This window comes from Penicillium hordei (assembly GCF_028827395.1).
Source record: "Penicillium hordei strain IBT 12815 chromosome Unknown utg000003l_segment0_segment0, whole genome shotgun sequence".
Classification (NCBI taxonomy): domain Eukaryota; kingdom Fungi; phylum Ascomycota; class Eurotiomycetes; order Eurotiales; family Aspergillaceae; genus Penicillium; species Penicillium hordei.
In genome coordinates, this window is record NW_026623144.1 from 1,145,469 (window position 1) to 1,167,473 (window position 22,005).

The window sequence follows — 22,005 nt, forward strand, 5'->3', positions numbered from 1 at the left end:
AGTATGTTATCGGTCTTATCCTGGAGCTCAATAGCTTCTCCCCGCGTATATTTCTTTTTGTGTCGGTGATTTTGACCAATCAGGAGCTGTTCTCGACAGCGAAACGCCGAGCATCCGATGGGGTATCTGGACGAATTGAGAAAGTCTACGCTGGTGGATTCTTGGTCAAATCTATATGGTAAGAGTTTCCATTCGGACGTCCACGGAGGGCTTATTGTATTTATCTCAATTGGGGTTGAGTTACGCACAGAGAGTGAAAAGTGACTCTGGAGTCAAGGTCGTCATGTCCCTGCTGTAGATCATTCCAGTGCGATAAGCTAATTTGAGTCTTGGCATCGTTTCTTATCAGCTGTATGTCCCTCCGTGTGATGTCTTGACTATCAAGGTCAAAGTGCGGAGGTCAAGGAGGGGGCATTCACCGCAATTTATAGTACATACATCTGTGGTTCATTCATTTTTATTTGACGACGAATTGGTTCAATTGATCACGGTTTGTTCGGCAAACTGGAAATTCCTGTATAATCTTGATATATATATATCGGTGGACGATCCTACCAAACACAAAATGTAAAGTTAAAACTCGCCTATTTTTTACAATGAAAATACGGATAATATAATATCGAAAAAACCAATAATAATCTAGACTTTCTTCTTTACGCCGGTCTGAATAGAATTTGGTTGGTGACTTGACCTTAACCTACCAAAAGTCGTTTTGGAAATTAATGCAGTATTCTCCCCAACCAATCAATTAATTGGGCTTGTGGTTTAGTGGTATAATACTCCCTTAGCATGGGAGTGGTCCGGGGTTCGATTCCCCGCGAGTCCATCTTTTTGCCTCCGCAATAACGAGGACCAAAATATGTTTTTTTTTTTGCAAGTCAAATAAAGCTGGTCAGATGCTGCGCTGATATGAGATTTCTTTTTTGGTTGTATGGTAAAGATCAGTTTTGGGATATCAAGCAATGAAACGCCAGTGTCCATCAAATATACCCAGTTGGCTAGTGTGGTGCTAACAACGCCATGGTCGACTGGAACCATCGTTTTGTTTGATCTTAATTGAACTTGACTCTTTTTAGTCGATTAGTTTTTCAGTTCTATGACAACGACATTTTTTTTTGTCTGACATGAATACTTTTGCTGCATCTAGACTTCGCTAACAACACCTAAGGTGTATGTTAGTACCTAGTTATATGGCCCTGGAGGTATTTGTGTATACCTCCAACGTACTAGCCCCGCGAGATCATGTATCATCTACATCGAGTGTATCTATATCGTATTAGACATATCACACTTCTACATGCTACAGGAGGCAAGTGACTCTATGTTGAAATTATTTGGGTGAGTTGTGCATTTGTTTAAGAAGTCATCATTAGAGTCATGGTAGTGTTAAAGTGTATCGTTGTTTGTGTGAAGTATCCGTTCTAGCACAATAAAATCATCCAGGCTAAAGTGACATAAATGTTCATAAAAGAATGTATCAAGACAGTACATTTAACGCGGCTGCCGATCATCGAAATGAGAATGCGTATCGCTTGGCCCAGAGGCAGAGGAGCCAGCACTCGTAGGAGAGGCATGAACCATGCTCATCTTTATATCAATGCTATCCTCAGGGTTGAGGGTACGGCTGTGGTTATCGAATGTGATATCATAACCGTGGCCCATCTTCTCATGGCCCGCGAGCCGTGACTCAGTCCAGCTCTCCATCTCAACGGTGCGCATAATCTCAAATCGATCGCTGTTGTAACCGGGATGGTGTGAGTCATTAGCAACAAGACGGGATGTTCGAGAGCGGCCAGTTGAATACCAAAGCTTGTGGGTGCGACTCCGTTGATTGTAGGATGAGCTAATGTTGCGGGTTGAGCTGAGGAGGCGAGGTAGGAAGGCTGCAATGAGGGGTCGGAGCGCTGGTGCCGAAGAGCAGATCTGTTAATTATTAGCATTGACCATCTCTATTAGTGAGAGTGTTGGTCTGTTACCAATCCCAGGCTGAGTTCCACTACGGCAGTGATCAGCCCCGGCCATCCAAGCCAGGTCCCATCATAACCAGTCATCATGCTCTTCCACACGTATACGGTTCGTACACAGCCGGCTACGTTCACGACGACACCGAGGGCAAAGATGGAGATAACGGCAAGTCGTTGGCGAGCGGGGAGTTTCAGACTCCAGATTAATGGCATTGGTAGAGCTGTGACTAGTAAATCGGTAAAGATGTTGATCACACTGGCGGAGAAGACAATCGCGCCATCATCCATGCAGTGGTATGGCTCGGTATTAATTTCCCAGTATGCGCGGATAGGTCTATAGGGTACATTAGCAACGTATCAAGACCATGACACAAGATGGCCAACTAACGAGCACTGAAAGATGCTGATAACGATAAACAGCACACTAGAACCCCCAACGAAAACGATGGACAGAATAAACGCCCAGTTATACACCGCGAAGTTGACCTTCCCAATGAGTCGTCGACAGAACCACAGCAGAGAGATCTTGATGAAACAGGACGACACCAAGAATAATAGCTGGAAGCAGAGGTTCAGCTTCCGGATAGCGATGAACCGATCTGATTCAATATCCCAGATATGACGATTCATGCCCCATTGTTCAGTGGCGATTGAAGTGACGATGGCCATTGCGATGGCGAAGACCAGACCGACGACAATAAGCACATCGTCTACACCGGCGCTGCATGTGATCCAGAGCCTGGTGTATAGACGGAGGGAGACGAGTAGGAAGGCCAAGGCTAGACAGACAACGTTCACAATGAGGACGCCGTGCCCGCGCGTGGGAGGATCGATATAGTTTGGGGTTGGCCATGAGTCCACGATGGTTGGTGGGAATCTCATAATCTCATCCGTGCAAGGAAGAAGAAAAATTATATTTGGAGTATTAATGTGCAAATGAAATAGAATCGGTAAGTGTGCCTAGGCAAGTGGAATTGCCATAACCCAAGCCAGCAATGAGGAAAGTTGAAGATCAAGGAATGAAGAAAGTGAAGAGAGCCAACCCATATGAATATATTGCGTACATATGTAGATCAAAAGATAAAACCCCCCGCTAAAGGCATGCAGGAGATATAATGTACAGGGATGGTCGATACCTTCTATTCCCATTATAGAACCATAAGTAGTAGATCAAAGAACATTTGAAGTTTCCGGGAAAAAAGAGCCATGTATGATTCGAGGACAGAGTTTAACGTATACGAAGGTAAAAACCTTGGAAGAAAAAACGGCCCTACAACATACGAATATGAGTCCTAGATCCAAAAACACGAGTCAAGACTCCACGCCATATCAAAAATGGTAACACGGCCGAGGGTTTTGGTGTGGAGTTGCACAGTGATAGGGTAGATCCAGAACCCCCCTAGTTCTATTTTCGGCCCCACTGTGCCTTTGGATCTATGATCTGCCCAGGCGAGGCTTGTGAGAGGTTAAGTATGATAGCGTGAGAGAGAGGGCGACCCCTGACTTGCTTCAGGTACGCAACCCTGCATCTTAGTGGAAAGTCAAACAAATTGATCCTGTGTATGTTGTCGACGGAGTACTCGACGGAGTACTCGACGGAGACCGATGCCAAGTGAACCCGGAGACCCCGAGGGGTAAGCCGACCTCGGGAGGCATGAGCCTCGGCTTACATTGATGAGATTTGGACTTTCAATCTCTCATGTATGGAACGATAACAGCTAAAGACCAGTAGTAATCCCAATAGAACCAGATGATATTGAATAGTATGGAACTACTCCATACATAATGTGTACATATGCCACGAGGATGCGGGGTCACAGCCCTGGAAGGCTTCTTGGCTTCCCGTTCTCCACTTTACTTTCGCACTATTAACTCCGACTCGTAATAATGATAAGTATTAGAATCATATATACCTCTGGCACATGTGAATTGATGGACCGAAGAGCCTTGACCTAAAGATAAGCTCCGCAACAAAAATAGCGGTTTGCCCGCTAATTTTCCGTTTGGTTATTTGCCCTTTTACAATTGTACACAAATTGAGAGTTGTAGATTGTAATTCTCATATAAATGCATGTTTTCAACAGTGCATGCTGACTTCTCGCAAAGAATATCAAACATATCTCGACAACCCTTTGGGTGGTTTACGGATTCATTATCAGGAAAAAGGTTAAGTTTCCTAATCGAGCACCACGCGTATTCACACATATATATCACAAGATCAGACTCTTTCTCGAATACCAGGCTTATATATTCAGTTAATCCGAGATTCTTAATAGATATGATCGTTAATTAAAACCCCCTTCGCCCAATAGCATAACCACATAGTTCAAGACCAACATACAAAGCTTGACCAATATCAATATCACCATCCTCAGGTAGCTGAATACCCACCCTAGCCTTTACCTCTTCCCACTCGTCAAAGTCGAAGTCAAATGCTACTGCCATCCCAGACGCATTTAGGATCTTAGCCAACCGGAAGTAACAATCGAGTAGGATAGGACTTGGCAAACTTCGATCCTTATCCGTCTCATTGCACGGAACTGGCATGAGTCTCAAGGAAGTCTAAGAAGTCACCGTCCCAGTTTACTCAGCTGGTAGGTGCTTTTGACCTATACATCCCATACAGCCACGACTAACATACTAAAGCTAATCATCCAATAGAAAACGCACCCACAAACATTCGTGGCAGCCTAGCTATGTTATGGCAGCTTTAGCCATTGGTATCTTCCTCGGAACGTGCCCGAACTTCATTGTGCCAACACTGATGATATTTCTTGGCGACTACAGCTAGGCTCTGCCTTTATTCCAGCTGTGCCATTACTTCTTGGTATCTGGCTTTGCCCCAAGTCTCCACGATGGTCGATGACCAAGTAAAACCACAAGAAAGCCTTTGCATCTCTTCTAAGTCTGTGCAATAGCCCTCTACGGGCTTCCAGAGACCTGTATCAGATTCATGTCCAGCTGGAGATGGAGAAGCAGTTGATTGCTGAGTCGGGATTTTCCAAGAGCGACAACATGTTTGTTCGTTTTGTCGAATTATTCATGGTGCCCCGTCTGCGTCGTGCCGTCCAAGCCTCGGGTATTGTGATGATCGTCCAGTATATGTGTGGAACTAAGTACAAACCTCAAGACATGGGAAGAAATGGACTAATGATATACTTACTTTCTAGTCAATGATATCTCGTTCTACTCCTCAACTATCTTTCAGCTGGCCGGTGCACGAAGCTTATTGCATCATTCGGGTTCGGCGTCATCGATTTCGTGTTCGCCTGGCTGGGTTCTGTTTCTGGATTCCCACAAGCAGTAACGCGCACATTGTTTTGATCACATTCTTCGTCTACCTCTTCGACCCATTCTATTCTCCTGGCGAAGGACCAGTTCCGTTCACCTACTCTGCCGAGGTGTTTCCGTTGTCCCACCGTGAAGTTGGAATGGCCTGGGCGGTTGCAACTAACAAGTTCGGGGTCCCGGCCCGAACTCATGCTAAATACCAACTCACTAAGGTTCTCTCGCAGTGAATTAAGAGGTATGTCCTAATGCGCAAAGATGCGATCTGCCTCGAACTTTATTAGGTCACCCAAGATTATGCTGCAGCCGCCGGAACCGCTGGTGTTCCGGAGAAGCATGCGATGGCCGACGAGAATAAGCGTTACGCCGAACACGTTTGATCGGAGCTCAAGATGTAACTCATGATCTACGAGATCAAATTACTGCTGGTTTTATTTTTCCTTTTTTGATTTCGTATGGGATGTTGTTTCCCGTGGATTTCCGAGAGGGAAGTTCCCCCATTTAGGGCTAAACTATGACCGTCTTGGCCACTTTTATCAATTGCTTTTTAGTCTACTTCAATTGATTTTACTGAAACATTTCTTCATTCCACTTCCACAATTATATGTAATATTGACTTGACCGCAACTAGAAATGTCCTGCTCATATTCTTTCCTTCGCCTCGTTGCAAGCAAAACCCCGGGTTCGCGCAAAATGTTCAACCTCCACATCCCTTGCTATGTAAAGCCAAACTCCTCTGCTCGCCGTACAGGTATTATAAACGTGGGAATTGATAAAGTCGAGATTTCCGTGGCTGCTGTTCCACGCGACGGGGCAGCTAATATTGCAGTGTCGCATGTCGTTGCAGAGGTTAGAATTACCCTGGATGTGTTTTCTTACCCGTCTTGTCTATGGAATAAAGTCCCAAATTTTTGTCTGACCATTCATCAGATCTTCAAAGTTCCAAAATCGAGCGTCCAGGTTATTCACGGCGCGAAATCACGAGAGAAAACCTTGTGTGTTGCCGACCTGGAGATCGGAGACGACGGCGAAACAGCATACTTGCAGCGTGCGACACAAATATTAAAGGCCGCTGTCATGACACGAAACTCCTAGTGTGAACATCGAATCTGGAGCCTGTTAATTCGTACTTGCTGGCTCATGTTTTTGACACATCTCGATTACTCTTTGATCCCGTGACGCAAACTCCCGTCACTGTTTTTTTTTTTTTTTTTTTTGGCGGAGCTCCGGCCGAACATCAACCTCCGACCACCCCGAACAGTTCAGAGAACCAGCAAGAATGACAGAGGATACCCACCGCGATATGGAAATTGACACGAATTCTCCTTTAACGGAACCTACGAAGCGCAAAGCGCCAGAGCCAAAGCCAAAGACTCTCCATTTCACATCACGCAACCCACCCTGGACATACCTCAAGCTCAAGCTGTAAGCTATCCATCGACTTTTCTTCGTTCGCGTTCAGGGAGAAACTTCCCCTCGAAAATCAAGTTAACCTTGATAGTATCCCCCAACCGGGAAGTGCACCACTACCCCTCGATGCCCTCTCCGCACGAACTTACCTCTCCTCCGCATTGTCGCAATTCCTCGGCCTGACAGGAACGGCCATTCCGATCGACATCCTGAAAATTGAGAATGAATCTTCATCAACCACGAAGCGTGATATTGTGTGGATTCGCATTCCTCGCGAGGATGCCTCGGCCGTCGTGAGCGCAGTGAGCTCATGGATTGGCGGCGGAAATAATTCGTCGGGCTCTGGGGATGTTGCATGGAGGGTTTGCGCCAAGGGAAACTTCCTAGGTGCTCTGGTTGCCGGATCTGGGGCTGATCTGTTCGTCCCCTAGGTTTGGGGGTTGTACTCCTGCTTCAAAGCAAGTACTACAAGAAACGATTCTGAACTATGGCTAGTCTATATATTTGACTCTTTGTCAAATTATTGCTCTTGGGTCATAGTAAGGCCCATGTGACTTCCATCGCAATTCATGTGTGCTGTCGTGCATACTGCGCGGGACCAGTGGCGTGACATGGGATGGGTGTGGCTGCAGGGCTGCAGCAGTAACCCCATCGAATACATGCGACGACGATGCCAGCTCTAAATGGGGCGAGATTGACTTGGTCTGATACCGAGAGTCTGGCAACAATTGAGTGCCTGAGGCTGAGGTCGTGTCGCTTCCTGGGACGGAATAAGACACAGACACTTGGCCTATATCAGCGGGCCGAGGACATATAGCACTTTTGGAATGTTCGTGTGTAATAAGAAGATGAATCGATTTGGGAGCCACTATGAATCTATTTACGGAACTCCAAGACAAGCAAGGAGTTCTTTTTTTTGTGGTTCGATTCAGAGTCAACATGACTCAGATGAAAACGCCATAACTCACACGCTGGTCAACTATCACAAACAATTTGATGCCGCTTATTTAAATGCACAATTAATTCTCGTCTTCTGCCAAAAAGATTACCTTTTGTATTCCCTTGGTGACAAATTTGCAAGGAAGATTAGACTGATGATGCAGTGGTCTTGGGGCGAGCGCTTTCCACCATTGTAGATGTATCTGACGTTGCAGATGCAGATGACGGGCCGACAACCATCTTAGTTCGAAGTGCGCCACGAATATCCTCGACGCTCCGCTCCTTCCAGTCAGGGTATCCCAACTGGCTAAGAGGGAATAGGACGAGGTTGTCAGCGCGCGACATGAAGTCATCGACATCTGGTCGGGGAGTGGCAGTCATGATGTCTATTTCCACGGCGATCTGTCGGCAGTAGGTGTCCAGTGGAAGATCATTGACATCTTGACCGAAGGGGTTCTCAATTTCACTGCCGATTGTAGCCAAGCCGAGGATGATATAGGCAGCCACTACAGGGGGTTGTTAGAATTGCTCTCGTACTTGTGTAAGGGAGATGATCCAGTGCGTCTTACCGATTGATGCTGGGATGGTGATCCATGTCAAGGCGTTGTAGAGCTGGAATGGAAGTACTAGGATGTAAATCCACGAAATCTGGGCAATGGCAATGCTGTATGCGGTAGGCAAGGGGGTGTCCAGGACACGTTCTGTGCCAGTCAAGACCTCATTCAAGGTGGACAGCATAGTGACTGTTGTTGGGTTAGAGTGGGAGCACCACAAGATAGGGGGTCGAAGACTTACTAGCTTGTCCCTGGTGCAGGGTTGAAACCAAAGTACCGTTGGCTACACACGAATCGATATATGCGGACAGATGGTTGAGGATCTCCAAGGGTAAATGTCCAAGAGGCTTCTTAGACCGCTTGATATACTTCCGAGGGTTTGACTCGGCGAAGGACACACCGAGGTACTCTCCTGCAGATTTCCAAATAGATTTAGGCGGAGGGTTGACAACCATGCGGTCGTGGGCATCACGGGCAAAAGTGTCAAGGTGTCCAGCTAGGCCAGCCAGATCTTCGTATGCGATATCGGGCTCGAAGCGGAGCTTGTGTTTTAGGGAGACGGCGAAGGCCAAAATGAGGTTCATCGCGGAGCTAGACAGAGCCAGTTAGAATCAACGAAACCAAGATACACTTCCCTTGGGTATCGCGTACAGTTTTCTTAACATGTCATCTTTTCCTTCTTCACCTTCTCTCTCGCCGGTATTGATCCAAATTGTACGTGAGAGGTTGCGAGACGTTTGAATGAGCTGGGCCCAATATTTGCGCCCGTCTGCCCATCTGTAGCACAAACCGGGTTAGCATGTGGCTCGAGTTGAAGCTAAGAAGGAGGCAATGGTATACCTCTCATATGCAGTTGAGCTGCGGAATGACAAAGCCAAACCCACCACGAAACCCAGCACGGTGAGTAGAATATTGTTGATACCAACTTGTTCGAGTTAGTATGTAATTCTAACCGGTTTCTTGATCCATTGGGGACTACTCACTGTTATGGACAAATCGCGAAAAGACAGTAATAGCGGTCGACCAAATAACGACCGTCAAAAGCGGCATGATCATCTTTGGCATGACGCTGCCGTGCATTCGCATCATGATAGGCCATTTGGAATGCTTTTCCATGTTTCGGGGGCCATGCTAGACCAAGAAGATGTATGTTAGCCTCCCAATCTATTATCCTATACCGTGTTTCTATCCATCTGTTCATCTATCTAGATTATCTCGCAATAGCATTGACTTACAAAGTACCGGTCCAATTCGCTCGAATCCCGTCGATCAAACTGGAATTGCGAGTCTCGCGAGGTAGCCAGATGTTCCAAGAACGTTGGTCGAGGGGTAATACGGCCAATGGAGGAGGCCTGCTCCTTGTCATGGGTCGGTGCCTGATGGTGGGCATGCGAGCGTACATCTGCTGGAACTGGCGCAGCAGTGCAGTCTGCTGCCGCTGTTGGAGCTGGAGCATCAGCTGCAGGGGCACTGTGGCCGTCGGTCATTGTGAGACGATCAAAGTTAGAAATGAAAAGGGAAAAAGAAGAAAGGAAGAAAAGAAGGTGGATGAAGCCGGAACTTGGCCGGTTCTGATCTCAACAGATTTAATGAGAAAGAAAATGTACAAGCGAAAGTAAAATAAAGAAGAGTAACGGAAGAAAAAACAAAAAAGGTAAAAAAAGGTAAAAAAAAAAGAAGGGGAAGTAAAAGTGAAAAGTGAAAAGTGAAACAGTGGAACACGGGCCATTTGACATTTGACCTGACAGGGGCCGTTTTAACGGCATCTAGACCGGAGTGGGGTGGACGGACACGTCCGCACGTTTAATTTTAGCCCTTCAGGGGAAATTTTGGTTAGTCTTTCTATTGGCGATTTAATGGGGAATTACTCGCGAATCGTCCGAATCACGATTGGGTACGGATTCTCGATCCAAGCCCGTGCAGCAGACCTGTGTGCAGAAGAAAAAAAAAAAAATCCGGAGAAAAAGGGAAGGAGAAAACTTGAAACAGCATGTGCATGCCCAGGTGTATTAATCAGATGTCGTCATTTGCAGAGTCCCTATTCTAAGTGCTCTAATGTATGTACTCTCTCTCTCCTTAGGCCATGAATTGGGAATAGAATTAACCAGTATTTGGTCTCAATATTGGTTTTAGATCCTAACTGTTCAAAGGCCATAACCTCATAAGACTCCAAATCTATATTTAATATTAATATACGGAATAGTCCGTAGTATACGGATTCCCTCGTATATTAAGTTCCAAATTGGGGGTTGACGGCTTAGACGCTAATCCCAAAAAAGAAAAAGGATCCGGCAATGTACCCCTGATTTCCCGCTCAGCCTCTCGGCGTTTTTCCCACTTGAGTCGGAAGGAAACCATAGGGAAAATGAGTGAACACAAATCAGTTGAGACATTGCTCAATTTAGATGAGATTGAAGACGCCGCCACTAGAATAGTGAACAAAAAGGCGTGGGCCTATTATTATTCGGCATCCGACGACAAGATCAGCAAACACAAAAACACCGAGGCCTTTCGCTCCATCCAATTGAGACCAAAGGTCTTTGTGGACTGCAAGGAATGCGATTTAAACACTAAATTGTTAGACAACCATGTCTCTATCCCAATTTATGTTTCCCCAGCAGCTATGGCCCGGCTAGGGCACCCTTCTGGGGAAGCTGGAATCGCAGAAGCATGTCGCAGCTTCGGTGCTTTGCAGATCATTTCAAATAGTGCGTCAATGACGCCCGAGCAGATTGTTGAGGGCGCCACCCCAGGTCAAGTATTTGGCTGGCAACTGTATGTGCAGCACGATCGCACCAAGAGCGAACGAATGCTGGCTCGAATCAATAAATTGAGTGCAATTAAATTTATTGCTCTGACACTGGATTCCCCCGTGACCGGGAAAAGAGAGGACGACGAACGCAGCGGCAACGTCATCGGCTCCGAGGCTCCATATCAGGGTGACAGCAATGACACGGCGCCAATCATCCAGAGTGGAGACCCAGTATTCAAGGGAATGGATCCTTCTCTCACATGGACAGAGACCCTCGCGTGGTTGGCAAAACACACCGATCTTCCGGTTGTTCTGAAGGGCATTCAAACACACGAGGATGCGTACATTGCCACACAATATACGCCCCAAGTCAAAGGAATCATCCTTTCGAACCACGGTGGTCGATCTCTTGACACGGCCCCTCCTGCTGTCCACACCCTGCTCGAAATCCGAAAATACTGCCCCGAGGTTTTCGATAAGATTGAGGTATGGGTCGACGGCGGGATCAAGAGGGGAACCGATGTGGTGAAGGCTCTTTGTTTGGGTGCACGAGGTGTTGGAATAGGAAGAGCTGCGCTCTGGGGCTTGGGCGCCGGAGGAGTAGACGGCGTAAAGAGGACATTGCAAAGTATGATAAGCGAAACCTGGGTCTGCGAAGGATTTACTGACAGCTTAGTTTTGACCGACGAGACCAAAACATGCATGCGACTTCTGGGGGTGAAGAATGTTGATGAACTTGGAAAACAACACGTACGTCTGCATATGTGTCCCAGCCTTACAGTTCGGAGTCTTCGACTACAAGTGAACTGACCAATATATTCGTCCAGATAAACACTCGACTTGTAGAGACACAGATCTACGACGGGCCATCTGGCCTCGAAGGCCGTCGGACAAACAGCCGGCCAAAACTGTAGTGGGAATATGGCAATTAGCCGAGAAAGAAAGATATATTGGATTACTATCGTAGACTTTGCTCTGCATTTAGCCTGCCTCCAGATATGCTTCGTATCTCTGCGCAATTTGGTTAGAATAAACGACTCTTAAGACGGCCTCGCCGCTTTTTTCTTTCTTTTTCAAATTCCATATTCTATACGAGGACTGTCTCCCTTCGTCCCTTTGTCTCGCCCCATCCCCATGTCACCTCGTTTCGTTTTGCCTTCCTACCTGGCTCGTCTGGTCCTGTCGGTTTTGGACCGTGGAGCCGATCCCGATCCTGCAACCCCACTGGCTTGCCTGGATACCAAGTACAATGCAAATGGCAGGCTGTATGTTGGGTATTGTCGTTTCAGCGTGGATGCTACCAACCGAATATCTGGCGGCGGGTATATTTTGACGCCGCTAGACTGGGCCCGTGGGAGAGGCCACTGCAGTTGTGCGTCTTGAGAATGACTAACAGCTTTGTGCCCCGTGGATATTACTCTGTAATGCAATAAGAACTATGGATGATCCTAACACGGTGGAATTGATTCAAAGCTCCTGCGATTGTTCTCAATTTGGAAATTCCGTCTATGTATGCGATATATGAATCATGGATATTGTAAATGTCAGATGTGTTCCCTAGAACAAAAGAGCACTGTCCAAGCTGGAAAATCCTGCGGCAACGCCACCTTCATTCACCTCTTTCCCTTTAGTTCTCAACAGATACCCGCCTTGCTCATTGTGTAAAACCTTCCCAGTATTCTCCCAAAGAATTGTACCATAAACACCAAGCTCAGAGATGACGTCCCCCCGAATGACCTCGCCGTCATTCCGTAAGGCAACATTCTGGGCATTGGCTGCAGGGTTGATGAGTTCCATAAGCACCCAGCCTCTCCAATCAGATTCTGGAATGGACCGTAAAAAGCCTGGAATATCGGATTTGTAGACATTGTTGCCACCCCCTTCACGCTGTGGTTTGAGCACATGGTTCAGGGCTGTATCTGGATTGAGGGCTAGATCGCGACCTTGACTGTTGACCGACAGGTCATATTGCGGGGCGAAGGTATCCCGAACTCTTTCAACAAGCGTAGTTTCAATGCCCTTCAAGAAGCTTGAAAGATGATCTGGTCCTGTCGGCTCTGCTAAGACCTGCTGGACTTTCTTGCAGCCGGATAGCTGATTGAGCACCGTCGGACACTTGATCGCCGCAGAGCGCTCCAGATGAGTTCGGGCCTGCCAATCACGGCTGGATTTGTATTCGTCTGGTGCATAGTAGGCCCGAAGATAAACAGTTGTTACTTCGAAGGTTGAGTCGGGAGAGTGAGGGGGCTGGTACAACAACGGCCGCGAGGAGTTTGAGCTGGGAATGGATGTTTGATCCAAGACATCGACGCTGGCCACACGGAAGACTGGAATGTTGTGAACTGCCTTGAGCTGTGTCGAAAGTGCATGCTGATCAAAAACGTTTCGCTCTGTCTCCTGGACTACAAAGAGAACACAAAGAGGGAGGGCCGGGGTGGACTTGGACACTCCGTAGGCCTCATGGGCTGCTGCCAAACCTGCCGAGAGGGTTTCCACTGCGGTGTTTTCAGGCGGAACCCCGGATTGCAGTAGAGAATGGGGCGGATAATTGATTGATGAACCCGGCGGCGAGGCAAGAAGCTCGGTGTGCATTTTTCGCACAAGAGCTGAAAGTCCTCCAAACGATGACGAGATGGTGTTAAATTCAACCTGTTTTAGAGCCGGAAGACCTGTAGGTAGAACATGGGCCATGTAGTCGGATCGGAAAAGGCCCAGTGACAGGTTTTGAACATATCCCTCCTTTCGCACGTCCAGATGAACCTTCCACAAGTTCGAGACAAAGTCATCAACTTCAATGAGCCTGTAAATAGCCAATAATTAGCAATGAACTGTGCCAGAGCAGACATGTTCCTACCCTTCCACGATCTTCCCCAGCCATTCTTCATTGCATGTAATCATAGCATAAAGTTCGTTGTAGATCTCTTGGAGAGCAGTCGCTTCCTCGAAGCAAGCTCTGGGGAACGGACTGGGGAACAATGTCACTGGCGCATTTGTAGCCAGCACGCCATTTGAATCTGCTCCAGCTGGGATAATTGCTGGGGATGGTCGAACAGCAAGACCATTTTGAATAGCCCAGTCTTTCACAGATGTGACCAGAAACTTTTGTTGAGCTGGGGACAGGTCTGGTGGATAGTTTGAATAGATTGATTCTGCCATATTGATAATGAACAGGAATTGATTTACTAGGGTACTTAACGACCTTCCCAAGTTGCGTAGACTTTGCAAATATTCCAACCTCACCGAGGCTCCGGGACAACCTTCTGAGGAATTCTGGGGATTTGTAATTGGCGGGGCATTTATTGACGCCTGAGGCAGAAACACACTATAGAACGCCGGGACAACTGGTGGTCCATTTAATCACGTGATCATCGCTTATCTTATCTCCACCAGCCCCTTCACCTCTAATAATCTGTTTTTAAAACCTTCCCAGTACCACTCTCTCCACCAGTCATCTTTCATCATTACTACATTGTCTTACTTATAATCAATTGAAAACCCATTACTTACAATTCTTCCTCGTGGTATACCCCGAAGGTCTACCATGAATATATAGCTATTTTTATACAAGGAAGGGTAATCTAGGCCTATCGGCGTATATTCGATATTTAATACGGATACCCCATCCTTTCCTTTATTTATAAAATATATCATCGGACGGAGTTCCTATAATAAAACCCTGCACTAGCAAGGTTCGAAGATTTGCTTAAAAAAACAACATTTTCACAGCGTAAGTTCAATAGAAGACGCCTCTTCATAGCTCTGATACTGCGACTTCCCATCAACCAAGTTCACCACCTGCTGATCCGCGATGTAGGTTTCCACCCATCCAAGTTGGGCGACTACACCCTCCTTGCTGATATAAGGCGCTTCGATTGCCTGCAGAGCAATGAAATCTGGGTCGGTGGACACAGTCACCAAGTCCGCGATGTCGCGGAAGTAAAACTCCACGGTCGAGTCGTGGGTGTCGACTGTCCAGCCGTTTTGCAGACGCTCGCACGCGGTGCTCAATACATTCCGCACTGGCGTTGGGGAGAAGTGTTTTTTGCATATTAGGTTTGACTGCTATTTGGGGGGATTATATTGTAATAGAATGGTGACTTACTTAGCTATAGCCCTGTAACTTATGGCGTTGATGAATCGCCACTGCTTTAGGGATATACACCTCTGTGATGAAGCGGTGGCATGCTTCCTCGGAGGCATCTGGGTTCCGATGGTGTGCGAGGGTCAGCTTTAGAAGGCGTTGCGGGGTCATGTTGGATTAGACAAGGGCCCGTCCTGACGTGACACCGCCCAGATGTCCCGTGGCCCTGTTCTAGCCTAAATAACTCACCGCCTATTGAAATACTGGCACAAAAAAAGAACTTCACGTAGAACACAGATTGGGAAGGAGGAGGGGGTTGTGGATGTGGTTTCTTATAATTGAGGTCCCCCGCTCTTTTCTGTTCTTTCTTCTCTTCTCTTCTCCCTTCCCCTCTCACCCAAACTCTTTCTTTTAACCCCGTATCCCTCGTTTATTGTTTTGGCATACCATTAGCTCATCCTTCATTGTCATTACTGATTGAACTCATACTTGATTCTATACTGGCTTCACCTTTGACTTGCATTGGGGGCCTTGGCACGGTAAGTAAAACCTGTATTTATTCAAAGCTTGCCTCTCGCCCAGTCGCATCCTTGAGACAAATGCGTGCCTGGTACATCTGAACTGCTTGTTAACCCAGTACAGGCCCCCCGAGTAAACATGTCTTCAAGCAAAGACCCTCAAGACTGGACAGTCGATGAGCTTGTCACTTTTCTCTGTCGTGACAAACCGGGACAGTGGTCTTATAATTTGGCTTGCCCAGATCTTGTGGCTTTGGAGATCTCCCTCCGGGAAAATATGATCTCAGGCTCAGGTTTTCTCCTTTTCAATGACCACTATGTGAAAGAATTGGGAATCAAAGTTATTGCGCACCGCCAGTATCTCATGCAAGCCAAAAAATGGTTACAGCGACGATCGCCGAAGTTCCAGGCGCGACAGCAACAGCAACAGCGGGCTCCCAAAGCACTTCTCAGCGAAGATGAACTTTCACCAGAACCTCTTCTCGATATCATTGACTCCAACACATCTCTTGATAATCCTATCAACCCCACCACTCCCGATGATGCTACTAATCCCAACCCTCTTCTTGATGCCCTTTCACCGGCCCAAACAGAGAAAAAGAAACCGCGCCGGATGGAGACCACAATCATCGAACGACCTCCCCCATTTTTCTCTCCTGGAACCACGTTCACCTCATCAACAACTTGCTCCTAATCCCACCTACGGCAACGATGCCTTTTATGATCATCTTGTAAAGGCTTATCCCCCAAACGATGCGGATGTGCTCTCACTTCTTGGAGAATCCAACTCCGAATCTGAATATGATACAGAGACTCGCGAGGAAATGGAAGAGGATGAGGGGCAATCCCGCCCGGACACTCTCCCGGGTACGTCGGGAATCCTGGGAGATGCTGAATTTAATGAAATCGTCGATGAATACATTAATTCGCGGAACAGCCAGTTCATCGAAATTCGATTACCGAAAGAGCAGTCGAAAGGGTTTCAAATATGGGTCAGAGGCCAAAAGTTTCCGAGCATGAAAAGCCAAATTTCGATACGGCTCTCCCACCTGGAGAAACGGCGTCAAGCCCTCCGCAAAGCACTAGCTGAGGCACAACACTCCTCGCGTTTGTCCTTACTTCAAGCATGTGCATGCCTAGACCCCACTGTCATTGATATTTGCTTGGATCAATGGAAGCTTTCCGTTCTTGAAAAAGCTAGCCCACCGGCAAAAATTGCTCGTCATCCACGCACCCCGCGACCAGAAAAGCCCAATGTGAATTCGGACGGCGAAGAGACTCTGGATTCGGATTCAGATTCAGTTCATGATACCGAAGAGGAGAATCTGGGTTCGGATTGGGATCTCATGCATGACACTGATGGACCTCCGGAACAATCGGAACACAGTATCTATCCTGCCTCCAGTTCTGATATTGAAGACAGTTTTGATTCTGAAGAGGACCAAGCTTCACAGGATCAGGAGGAGCCACGTTCTCGCGCAGATCATCAATATGGACCGTTCCATGACTCCTCTTCAGACGAGGACCTCAGTCATCTTTTCTACAAAGATGAGAATTACGAGCCCCCAGCCGCCAAGAGGCGCCGTCTGAAGGAAAATAGCGTCCACCGAAATAATCAAACTTCACCACTGATGCCGATGGCAACTCTGCCCTTTGACCAGGACGTGGCGTTGCCCTCGAAGGAGTGTGAAGCAGAGGGTCAGACGGAGGCAAATACCGACCCCGTGAACCCGGTGTACCTCAACACACACGAGTCCGCGGACTTGGCGAGCGACAACGGCAGTGAAACTGATGAGATCGTGTGCATTTTTGACGATGTCTATCCCATGATGTGGGCAACCATTGAAGAGAATGGAAACCGAATTCGCCTGGTAGCGAAGGCCCTCACAGGTCTGCCGAAAATCCGGATCACCCAACTTTATAGGTTTCTGAGGTCTTACATGCCCTGTGTCTATCGAGAAAATACTCAAGATGCGCTGAAACACATGTCTGACGATTTATCGGTGATCGAGGGAATGGACCCCGAAGAGAGCCATTCTGCAATGTTAATGACAGCCTTGTTCGTGTCGTGGATCAATGTTATCCGAATCCCCCATGGCGCCTTTACGGCAAAAGAAGTCAAGGCTGCACTCATGGCGATCGGAGAGGACCTCGATGAAGATCAATTCAAACCATTCTTTGAATGCTTGAATGATCTTCTCAAGGGATACAGAAAATGGTTGAATTTGTCGTCTCGTGTCAAACCCCATGAACAGAGCCCCATTGGGCACCAGACGTCCAAGCGAAAGAGACCGATCACCCTGACTCGGGCCCAGGAGGAGGGTCAGCACCGAAAGAACCAGCAAGATCAGGACAAACGGGTCCTCCTTGAATCACAGTCTAATACAGCTTTGAAACCGGTTTCTTTCCAGGAGCCCGTCATCTACCTGGACCCATACATCGGAAAATATGTCAAAGAGCACCAGCTCTCTGGTATACAGTTCATGTTTCGAGAAATCATCCAGAACAATCGAGAAGAAGGGTGTTTGCTTGCCCATACCATGGGGCTGGGCAAGTCCATGCAAGTGTAAGTTATGATCATCGTGATATTGACCGCCTCATCAGAACTAAACTAACTCCTAAATAGGATCTCACTTCTAGTAACAATGTCAGCAGCCGGAGCATCGCAAGACCCGGCTGTTCGTGGCCAGATTCCGAAGGAATTGCGAGAGTCCAAAACCCTGTTATTGTGTCCAGCAGCGCTGATTCAGAACTGGCGCGATGAGTTTGCATTGTGGTCCCCAAAGAACCACAAACTTGGCAAGATTCGGTCTATTCCGGCAAAAAACCAGACCGTTGACCGAACCGAAGAGATTTGCGCGTGGAATAATGAGGGTGGTATACTGATCCTCAGCTACAACATCTTTCGCAACCTTGTCAAGGAGAAAGCAGAAAAGAACGAGGAGCAGGCACAACAATCGGTCAACGAAAATGTCAAGAGTTGGGTGTTGAATAGCCCAACTCTTGTTGTGGTTGACGAAGCTCAGAATTTACGCAACCATGAAAGCCAGATTGCCGAGGCCGCCTCCCGCTTGCGCACCCGGAAACGGATTGCCCTCACTGGAACTCCGATATCCAATAGTTTGGAAGATTACTACTGGATGGTCGATTGGGTTGCCCCTCAATACCTCGGAACATTTGCAGATTTCAATGACAAGTTCATAAAAACCATCGAAAATGGTTCGCATATTGGAAGCACCAGGTTTGAGCGAAGAGAAGCCCTTCAGCGCCAGGAGCTGTTTCTCGCGATCATCAACCCAAAGGTACAGCGGATGGACATGTCTGTACTCATAGCCGAATTGCCACGGAAATACGAGTTCTCCATTTATTTCGAGCCGACAAGGTTTCAAAAAACTGTGTACAATCTCTTTGTTGATGATCTGATAGAAGGAAAGTGCAAGGTTGCGAGCACGAAACTTATGTCCTTCTTGAACCTCTTACAGCTCTGCTGTATCCACCCCGCCCTGTTCAAGGCACAGCTGGAAACTCGAGATGTTAAAAATGCCTCTCGCCATCAACAAAGTTCCAGCAATGATGAAGATGGTACGCATCTCGGCTTGAATATGCCCGCCCAAGAGAAAATCCCTTCCAGTGTGGTGTCATCTGAAATGGAAAGTCTGTTGGACGGGGTTCCTGATTTGCTGGACCCCAGTCTATCCAGCCGAGTGGCGATACTCAATGAGATTGTCAACCAGGCAATTGCACTTGGCGACAAGGTCCTAGTGTTTTCGTCCAGTATTCCAACGTTGCATTACCTGGCAGAATTGATGCACAGAGCGCAGATGAATCATTGCCTCATCGAAGGCAATGTGGGCCCGGCTGGACGTCCTGAGCGAATTGACATTTTCAACAACGATCCGAACACCCATGTGTGTCTTATTTCAACCCGTGCTGGCGGTGTCGGCTTGAACATTCAGGGCGCGAATAGGATTGTCATATTTGATTTCCTGTTCAATCCCACATGGGAGGCACAAGCAACTGGCCGTGCATATCGCATTGGGCAGAAAAAGCCCGTTTATGTGTATCGCATGATCGCCGGTGGCACCTTTGAAGAAAAGCTGCACGCGAAAAATCTCTTCAAAAGCCAGCTTGCCTACCGTATTGTTGACCAGAAAAACCTGGTCCGGAAAGGATCCAAGTACGAAGACCCATATCTAGTCCCTTGCACCACCAGCTCGCAGGGTGGAGGAATTGACGAGCTAGCTCTTGCGCAAGACCCGGAAATGATGAGCCGACTGAGATCGTCTGGGTGTGCTAACTTCATTCTCGCCGTGAAGCTCTCGGCGGAGGAGGTGGACCCTGAAGACCGTCTGACGGCGTCGGAACGCCAGTCGGTGGAGGATGAGCTGCGCCTCAGGCGCATGCACGTTACTGCCATGGATGGACAGCAATAAATTCCCTTGAATTTTCTAGTCTTCTTTTGTTTCTGTTTTTGTTTGAGTGATACCCTCTCTGTAATTGTTGAGCCATAGGCAATGAATAAGTATTTTGTGATCATTCCCCAAGTAAATGTAGACTTGATATGGGCTAGTCCTGTTCTATGTATGCAGTCAAGGTTTTGAATATGAACATAAACACTTGTTAATAAGGAGCTAATCAGGCATTTGGTGATATTACTCCCTTCCTTGGGAAGAGAGTTCCTACAAAGGCGGAATTGATGAAACTGCATTCGCAAGGGATCCATGGATGATGAGACAATGAATGTGCTGACTCGATTTTTAGTATAAAGCTTTGTGGTGACGGAGTCAACCCAGAAGACCATTTGACACTTCAAGAACAGCACTCTGTGGAAGATGAATTGAAACTTGGATGTTTTATTCTCGAATCCATCGGACTGTAAGTTTTCTCTGGTGTGCTCTTCTTTTGTTATTCTTTTTCTGTTTTTGTTTGAGTGGTACCCAAGTGTATGTAGGCAATGATATGTACGATTATTTCATAACGCTTTTCCTAGTAGTAAACTGGAGTGATAGAGTGATAGCAAGATTTGATTTGTGATTCTAGGAAACAGGAGGCAATTGTGCCTATAGATACTTCAAATTAAATTTGATTAGGGTTGGGTTCGTTCCTTGGTTTCTAGTTTCTCGTTTCTCGTTTTTCGAAGGGCTGTTTGGAGGGTGGGGTGGGTGTCGAGTCTGACCAGGGCTTGGCTGTAATAAGAACTCAAGTTAGCAAGTGTCAACAACCAAGCAACGAGTGGAGTTGACTCAACAAAGTCATGCACTTAACGTGCTGCCTCGTTCTCTCGATAGAACTGTTCTACATCCTCGGTCCAGCGCTGATCAGGAAGGCCCCATGTATATTGGTATCCGCACATAAAGTCCATCTCAGAGCACCACCGCAGCCGGTCGAACAGCAGGCACTGCATCTCGGAAGTGATTTCGTACATCACCAGCTGTCCTGTCTTGCCCGGGCTCAGTTGGGACTGCCGAGGAGTAGCAAATAACGAGGGTCTGGCGAGCCAGCCAAAACGGCGTGGAAAGGCCATTCTATTTGTTGTAATTTGCGAAGGATAGAAAGGTTCGTTGGCTATGATATCCAAGGTTAATAGGTTCTCACATGGAGATGCTTGTCGAGGTACCAAAATTCAGGAGTTTGAGACTGGTTGAATAGAGAAGGGACTGACCAATACTTGTGGACACTCACTGTTATGTAAGAGAGATAAGAGAGCTCAGGTGTATGTTGATATGTCAGTTTGTTTGTGGCAACGGGTGTTTTAAAAGACAAGTGTGGAGAGACAGGAGCTTGACATGAAAGATGGGGAGCCCATAGGCCTGTAGACAGGTTTGACGCACAAATTTTGAACGCGTACCTAAGAAGGCACCATCAAGCGCTTTGTATTTATCTCAAGCCAAAATTGTTTACACATGTCAAACCACCAGTCCATAGGTTACCGTAGAAGCATTTATAAAAGCACAGTGCATATTGAATAAATGTATTGTTCTATTGCAGTTCTAGATAACGAGGACTTGCTTGGTTTCACCAGAGAGGCTACTCATCCTGAACACCGCGTAAAGGTGCAAGTCTTGTTCAGGTGCCGCACACAGGACCCGTGCAGCTGGGAAGGGAAGGGAAGGGAAGGGAAGGGAAAGGAAGGGATGGCAAGAGGAGGGGGCTACGATGTTCAGCTCCCAATGTCAATGGAGAACCCAGAAAAGTACAGTCTGTATCCACAGAGGTGAGGTGAAGAGGGCCCGATGAAGTTCCCAAGGAGTTCCCTAATGGTTCCCCTAGAGCTACTTTCAGACCGTTCGCCCGACATGCTTCGTGCCATTGAACTAGGACTGAGGCCCTAGCCCAGTTTCAGCCTTAACTGGACCGCATCAAAGATCACCGGTGCCCTCAGGATAACCTTCGGACAACAGAACCACGATGTGCAATGTGAGCCCGGAGCGTTGAAGAAGGAAGAAAGAAGAAGAAAAGAGAGAAGTGGGAAGGGGACGGTATTTATATTTCTCAGTGA

General features: G+C 47.3%; 12 protein-coding genes across 12 annotated transcripts; 7 read left to right on the plus strand and 5 right to left on the minus strand.

Moving 5' to 3' along the window:
• Positions 1-1,491: 1,491 nt before the first annotated feature.
• N7537_005669 (uncharacterized protein) lies at positions 1,492-2,846 on the minus strand (the record flags this gene model as incomplete). Its single annotated transcript, XM_056896726.1, has 3 exons — positions 1,492-1,923; positions 1,977-2,298; positions 2,353-2,846. The coding sequence occupies 3 exons, from the start codon at positions 2,844-2,846 to the stop codon at positions 1,492-1,494; spliced, it is 1,248 nt and encodes a 415-aa protein (XP_056752511.1).
• A 2,085-nt stretch (positions 2,847-4,931) lies between these two features.
• N7537_005670 (uncharacterized protein) lies at positions 4,932-5,632 on the plus strand (the record flags this gene model as incomplete). Its single annotated transcript, XM_056896727.1, has 3 exons — positions 4,932-5,062; positions 5,173-5,467; positions 5,537-5,632. The coding sequence occupies 3 exons, from the start codon at positions 4,932-4,934 to the stop codon at positions 5,630-5,632; spliced, it is 522 nt and encodes a 173-aa protein (XP_056752512.1).
• Positions 5,633-5,945: 313 nt separating this feature from the next.
• On the plus strand, positions 5,946-6,347 carry N7537_005671 (DUF167 domain-containing protein; the record flags this gene model as incomplete). Its single annotated transcript, XM_056896728.1, has 2 exons — positions 5,946-6,101; positions 6,183-6,347. The coding sequence occupies 2 exons, from the start codon at positions 5,946-5,948 to the stop codon at positions 6,345-6,347; spliced, it is 321 nt and encodes a 106-aa protein (XP_056752513.1).
• A 184-nt stretch (positions 6,348-6,531) lies between these two features.
• Positions 6,532-7,093, plus strand: N7537_005672 (uncharacterized protein; the record flags this gene model as incomplete). The annotated part of the gene is made up of 2 exons (XM_056896729.1): positions 6,532-6,677; positions 6,754-7,093. 2 exons carry the CDS (start codon positions 6,532-6,534, stop codon positions 7,091-7,093), a joined length of 486 nt encoding a protein of 161 aa, XP_056752514.1.
• Positions 7,094-7,748: 655 nt separating this feature from the next.
• N7537_005673 (bestrophin family protein) lies at positions 7,749-9,642 on the minus strand (the record flags this gene model as incomplete). Its single annotated transcript, XM_056896730.1, has 7 exons — positions 7,749-8,107; positions 8,171-8,344; positions 8,397-8,746; positions 8,807-8,932; positions 8,996-9,080; positions 9,139-9,286; positions 9,391-9,642. The coding sequence occupies 7 exons, from the start codon at positions 9,640-9,642 to the stop codon at positions 7,749-7,751; spliced, it is 1,494 nt and encodes a 497-aa protein (XP_056752515.1).
• Positions 9,643-10,520: 878 nt separating this feature from the next.
• Positions 10,521-11,821, plus strand: N7537_005674 (Aldolase-type TIM barrel; the record flags this gene model as incomplete). Its single annotated transcript, XM_056896731.1, has 2 exons — positions 10,521-11,657; positions 11,735-11,821. 2 exons carry the CDS (start codon positions 10,521-10,523, stop codon positions 11,819-11,821), a joined length of 1,224 nt encoding a protein of 407 aa, XP_056752516.1.
• Positions 11,822-12,041: 220 nt separating this feature from the next.
• N7537_005675 (uncharacterized protein) lies at positions 12,042-12,290 on the plus strand (the record flags this gene model as incomplete). Its single annotated transcript, XM_056896732.1, has 1 exon — positions 12,042-12,290. One exon carries the CDS (start codon positions 12,042-12,044, stop codon positions 12,288-12,290), a length of 249 nt encoding a protein of 82 aa, XP_056752517.1.
• Positions 12,291-12,464: 174 nt separating this feature from the next.
• N7537_005676 (glutathione synthase) lies at positions 12,465-14,063 on the minus strand (the record flags this gene model as incomplete). Its single annotated transcript, XM_056896733.1, has 2 exons — positions 12,465-13,707; positions 13,762-14,063. The coding sequence occupies 2 exons, from the start codon at positions 14,061-14,063 to the stop codon at positions 12,465-12,467; spliced, it is 1,545 nt and encodes a 514-aa protein (XP_056752518.1).
• A 564-nt stretch (positions 14,064-14,627) lies between these two features.
• N7537_005677 (uncharacterized protein) lies at positions 14,628-15,159 on the minus strand (the record flags this gene model as incomplete). Its single annotated transcript, XM_056896734.1, has 2 exons — positions 14,628-14,969; positions 15,070-15,159. 2 exons carry the CDS (start codon positions 15,157-15,159, stop codon positions 14,628-14,630), a joined length of 432 nt encoding a protein of 143 aa, XP_056752519.1.
• A 486-nt stretch (positions 15,160-15,645) lies between these two features.
• N7537_005678 (uncharacterized protein) lies at positions 15,646-16,200 on the plus strand (the record flags this gene model as incomplete). The annotated part of the gene is made up of 1 exon (XM_056896735.1): positions 15,646-16,200. One exon carries the CDS (start codon positions 15,646-15,648, stop codon positions 16,198-16,200), a length of 555 nt encoding a protein of 184 aa, XP_056752520.1.
• A 130-nt stretch (positions 16,201-16,330) lies between these two features.
• Positions 16,331-19,939, plus strand: N7537_005679 (DEAD/DEAH box helicase; the record flags this gene model as incomplete). The annotated part of the gene is made up of 2 exons (XM_056896736.1): positions 16,331-18,072; positions 18,133-19,939. The coding sequence occupies 2 exons, from the start codon at positions 16,331-16,333 to the stop codon at positions 19,937-19,939; spliced, it is 3,549 nt and encodes a 1,182-aa protein (XP_056752521.1).
• An 827-nt stretch (positions 19,940-20,766) lies between these two features.
• On the minus strand, positions 20,767-21,030 carry N7537_005680 (uncharacterized protein; the record flags this gene model as incomplete). The annotated part of the gene is made up of 1 exon (XM_056896737.1): positions 20,767-21,030. One exon carries the CDS (start codon positions 21,028-21,030, stop codon positions 20,767-20,769), a length of 264 nt encoding a protein of 87 aa, XP_056752522.1.
• Positions 21,031-22,005: the final 975 nt, after the last annotated feature.